We start from the raw sequence: 5,300 nt of genomic DNA on the forward strand, positions 1-5,300 counted from the left end.
AATGCAGCAATGATAACAAACGACTGCCCTGCTGGCGTGAAATAAATCCATCAAAAATCAAATGAAGTAATGATCGATACAGTGAACACTACAGAAGGTTGATGTGTGAATTATAATGCATCGGTTAGGCACTCGCGTGAGCCTACCTCAGCCAGCACGTGCTCGCTTATTGCATTTGTACACAGGCAAAACAGTATGAAAAAGAGCTAGAGACCAACCCAATTTTCATAGGGCAATCTACGTTTATTTAAATAAAAACAGTTGTTTTTTTACGAACTAACTGAAATACAAAAATATGGACTCCAAAAACAGAAAAATGTTCGCTGCGTTTGTTAATAACAGAATGAAAACAAAGGCTCACGTGTTGTCGCCTGTAGGGGTTTAGAGGAACTAATGCAGCTGGACAGATATGCAATAACCGAGCTCCACATTTAATATTAAAGCTCTGGAGTTAAGTCAAATAGGAGACATGTGGCAAGCTGTTTTACCTTTATTCCTTTAACTTTACTTTCAGTACTTTTTTTTACATAGAGTAGTCCAATAGCAACTAGTGTATTTATTGATTTCACTATACCCTAATTATTCATTCAACTGTCACAATTTTAATAATGACAAGCAAATATCCAATGGTACACATTTAGGATCTGTGGTTCCGATATGAACTATTCCGAGTCCAGCTTGACTAGTAACCATTCATTAGGTACTAGAACAGGGCTATTCAATTAATTTAATTTGAGGGATAGATTATTTAATTGAAAATAGGGGATAGGGCTATAAAATTAGAAATTAAATATAAATGCATATTCAGGAGTAAAATAAACTAATATTACCAACACCAAAATCTATAAAAACATTAGTACTGTCTGTAAGTCGCTAAAAAAAACTAATTTACACACATTTTTCTGTAATTAATCATGATTAATTGGATTTAATCGCTAATTGCTCAGTGAATCCGAAAAGCTGAACGTGCAGCCTTTCAAACTCCGATAATCATCTTCGTCCAGCATCTACACTATTTCTCACCAGAAGTTATGACAGATAATGCTGTCTTTATTTCGTTTAAGCTATAATCGTGGATATCTTATAACCCTCACACAAACGCTTGTGAACGCTGCGTCTATTGATATCGTGGTCTCTAGTAGGTTGTTGTTGTTCTGTCTCTTCCTTTTCTTTCTTGGCTGTGAAAAAACGGCCTGGGCCAGTGTTGCCACCTTGTGGACAAACTAATTAGTGCTAAAACAATTCAAGGCATATGAGTGACCTGTGCATACTCTTCCCTCTGGCCGAATGAAGATGATCGACAGGCCGGATTGGGCAACCGGGCTGCCAGTTGAATAGCCCTGTACTAAAAGCTATTGATATTGATCTCAACTGTTACATTAACATTTTACATACTGTTAGCATTTGATTTTTCACTTATATGTAATGACTAGCCTAGTCAGAATGGCTTCTTTGTAGTTCAAACAGAAGTCAAATCAGAATTACCTGATGAATAATGAGTATTAGTAACAAAAACAAATGTTAGTGTTAATGAATAAATGTCAAAACGGCTTGCCACAGACATGTGAACGCATCGTGGTCACCATCTGCCGCAGCAGGGCTCGGGTGCGAATTTGAGGGGGCTGTATCGGTTCATGGGCAATCTGTGATGAGGGCACACCTCATGTTTTATCTTTTTCCATTTTAAAGGTACAGGGTGACTATAGTGGGGCCATCACACCACAACCAAAAGGGGCGTTGTCTTTGACAAAACATGTTCACACAAATACGCACAACCCTCCCAAAGTCCTGAAATAAAGGTAAGCAGCCCTTGCTCAAGGCATGCAGAGAGTCCCAAGCGCTCATTCCTTGCCGGTCACCAGTGACAGCTCCTTCAGAATGCCACTGGCGTCCACGCGCCGTCTCTCGCGTATCATCTCCTCCAGGCTGCGGAACATGAGCGTGTGCGCGGTGCTCTCGGACAGGTGCACCTTCAGAAAGTAGCGCTGCTCGACCGAGTGCGCCTCCCCGCCAGCTTTAAACTCCCGCTTTCCGAAACGGCACCAGGCTGCGAAACTTTCCGAGTTTGTCCAGCAAATCTCGCCGCTGCTGAGCCCCACGTGCCCGCTCGCGTTCTGCATCACCAAATCAGCTGGCAGCGGTCGGTAGCGGTACCGATTGTTCACTATCCTGCCCTGCCGACCGCAGCTGATCTCAAACAAGCTGTCCTTGCGGATTTCCCCCTTGTAGAGGTGAATAACCTGGTCCTCCCCTTCAAATATCGCCCAGTGCGGGGGTTGTGCGTTGGCCACTAACTCCAGTAGATCCCCGGGTTTGCACATGGTCAATAAAGTTTTCACCGAATAAACATTCAGGTCCTCGTTCTCTCGCAGTTTGGAGTATATACATTCCTGGCAGCAGAACGCCGAGTACTCGATCTCGTTGAGCGCAACCGGGCCGTCTTTGCTCGGGCTGTTGTTGTCTTTAAAGCTGTCAGACTGCGATCGATCGTCCAGTTCTTCCTCCTCATCGGAAAAGAAATACGCCACGCCAACACGTAACTCGTCCTTCTCGATGCCCGATGGATCCCCGGTGGGTAGCTCGCTGTAGTTCAGGTGGGTGATCCGGTCCAGTTGGTTTCCCATCAATAACAGGGCAGAGAAGAGACATGGAATACTGCTTCTGAAATACAAAAGGGTTATGTGAGTGTCATGCTAGAGAGGCGGGTTGGAATTATTCTGACGCGCCCAAAAATGCTGTCTAGGTACACAGCCATAGTAGGTCACCTCACAACACAATAAACCACGCGCACCTGGGCGCGTAAACAAGCCAGTCGCGAAGAGCGCGGCACAAAGACGCAATCTTTGAGTCAATGTTGAGCTGCTCACTAAGCTTTTGTTAATAAGTTCACAACATAACGCCTCGAACGGACGCGTACCTGCGTATTTCCCCAGGACTATGGCTAATGGTCCTTTCTCTCCATCGGTGCTTGCGCTGTGTGTATCCCGCAAGGTCTCCAAAACAAAACACGTTTTCCTCCCCCTTACGTGTCCTCCAAGGTACACTGGATTTTCTAACACTTTGCACCGCCGCACTTTAAATAGTCTAGAAAACCCCGCCCCGACCAACAGAACCTGCCCTCCTCACGGCGATTGGTTCAGAGCCCTCATGAAAAACTTAGACCTTTGCTCAGAGGCTTATAATATTTCAGCTGTTTGTGTTGTTCGCAGCCTTCAAGACCCAAAGGGTTTGGCAGATTTGTCAAATATAACAATAGTAAATCTAGGCTTGAAATAGATATGGAAAGGTTAGAGATTCATTATAAGGACATGTGGTTTCTGAATGCTTGATTAGCTCTGTCAAAACAAGTTAAAGCAAGAACACTTTATTAAAGCAGTAGCTTATTCAGATTCAATTATATATATTTAAAAATATACAATTAAAAATGAATAAATAGATGCTACTTTTTATTCTAATAGTTTATTAGCAAATATTGAAATTAGTATTGATTCATAAATTATATAGAAGTATTTTTCACTGTTAGTTCATGTTAACTAATGTTGTTAACTAACAGATGAAACATTATTGGAAAAGGATTACCTATTTACAAATTGTCCCCATTCAGTTCGAAGTACCTCACCGTAACACAGATTTTTTTTCTTTTTCTTTTTTCTTAGATAAAAGGGGGTATAATATAATTTTTTTTATGGTAATAAGCATTATGCCATAAATGCTGTGGACTGTGCATATCTTGCATTGAACCTGGAATATTCCATTAACATGACCTGAATCTATATGATAGGATAGAAACTGTTTTTTCTGTCTGGTCTGTGTGGTCCTCAGAATCCTCCATTTATCTTTCTCACACACAGGGACATATATAACACACACTAGCTGTCATGAGACTCGGACAGCCAAGTGACTGAGTAATTTTCTTGCGGCATCGTCCAGCCATTCATAATCAAGAGTTTATTTACTGTAATTAAGTTCCAGCCCTCATGCAATAACACATGCACACATGCAATAACACATGCACACACATACATGGTATCGACACGACCATAATATACCACACGCAGACACATACCCCACACAAACAAGGCACTCGAGTGGCAGGCTTGAAGTTGCAATGATTTAGATTAGAATTATTCTGCAAAGACAGATCCAATTATCCACCTATGAAATGGATTCCCCTTGTGTCTCAGTAATACACCCATCTGTGGTTATGTAGTCTGCATGCGTGTTTAATATGTATAGATGCTCTGCCTATGTGTATTACGGTGTGTGTGTGTGTGTGTGTGTGTGTGTGTGTGTGTGTGTGTGTGTGTGTGTGTGTGTGTGTGTGTGTGTGTGTGTGTGTGTGTGTGTGTGTGTGTGTGTGTGTGTGTGTGTGTGTGAGAGAGAGAGAGAGAGAGAGAGAGAGAATCTTTTTGAAAGGCAGATGTAGAGAACCCTGAAAGAATCTTGATGCTTTGGTACACATAAATACACATAAACACACACTCAGGTATACAGCGTACATCAGGACACCTACCTAGGTGTCAAGTGTGTGAATACTTGCAGTGCATGTGTGAGAGAGTGACAGAAAAGAAATGGAAGAGAATTATGTGAGAGAAATAAAGGGACAACACACAATATCCACAGGACTTCTTCACTTTTCTTCAAAAAAGAGAGATGGGCCATATTTGCAGTAAACAAGCACGCTGTAATCATATAAGAACACCAGGGAAAACAAGTCAAGCACAAACAAAGAAGAGGAGGAAAGAGGGATGAGAGCAGCGGAGGAATAGAAACTAGGAGAAAAATGGCTTTTGGTAACAATGACCATGTGGCAGTCTTGCATTCAATATATCCAGCTGAAGGCTTAGGCTTTGAGAAAGCAGTATTTTATGGGCTTCATATAAAACGCTGCCAAGATAACTAATCATTCCCTCTATATGAGTTTAGCAGTTGGTGTATATGAACCCCTTTTGCAAGCATACAGATAAACACACTTGAATCTATCTTCTGCCCTAACAGGTATAGAGTTTTTACCTAAAAGAGCTCCTTTTGCTGTTATTATTCCATAGAAAAGTGGAAGAGCATTGTAATATATACTGTGGGGACCAAAAGCTTCAGACTATTGAAAATCTGTTTTTCATTTAAACTTTGAAAATAACAATAATAATAATAATAATAATAATGAACAAAAGTTTAACAAAACCTTAAGTTATACAAAACCTACTGGATTCTGTTTAATTTCTAGGGTGCTCATTATGTTACCCTAATCACATAATGCTTTATTTTATAGATTTATAAATTTTACATAAACACGTGGAATT

At 41.1% G+C, this 5,300-nt stretch overlaps 1 protein-coding gene across 1 annotated transcript; it reads right to left on the minus strand.

Annotated features, from left to right (window-relative positions):
* Window positions 1–222: 222 nt before the first annotated feature.
* Window positions 223–3,073, minus strand: lratd1 (LRAT domain containing 1). Its single transcript, XM_059512584.1, has 2 exons — window positions 2,918–3,073; window positions 223–2,661 (listed from the first exon to the last, which is right to left on the minus strand). Exon 2 carries the CDS (start codon window positions 2,622–2,624, stop codon window positions 1,842–1,844), a length of 783 nt encoding a protein of 260 aa, XP_059368567.1. The 5' UTR covers window positions 2,625–2,661; window positions 2,918–3,073; the 3' UTR covers window positions 223–1,841.
* Window positions 3,074–5,300: the final 2,227 nt, after the last annotated feature.

This window comes from Carassius carassius, chromosome 27, assembly GCF_963082965.1.
Source record: "Carassius carassius chromosome 27, fCarCar2.1, whole genome shotgun sequence".
Taxonomy (NCBI): Eukaryota; Metazoa; Chordata; class Actinopteri; order Cypriniformes; family Cyprinidae; genus Carassius; species Carassius carassius.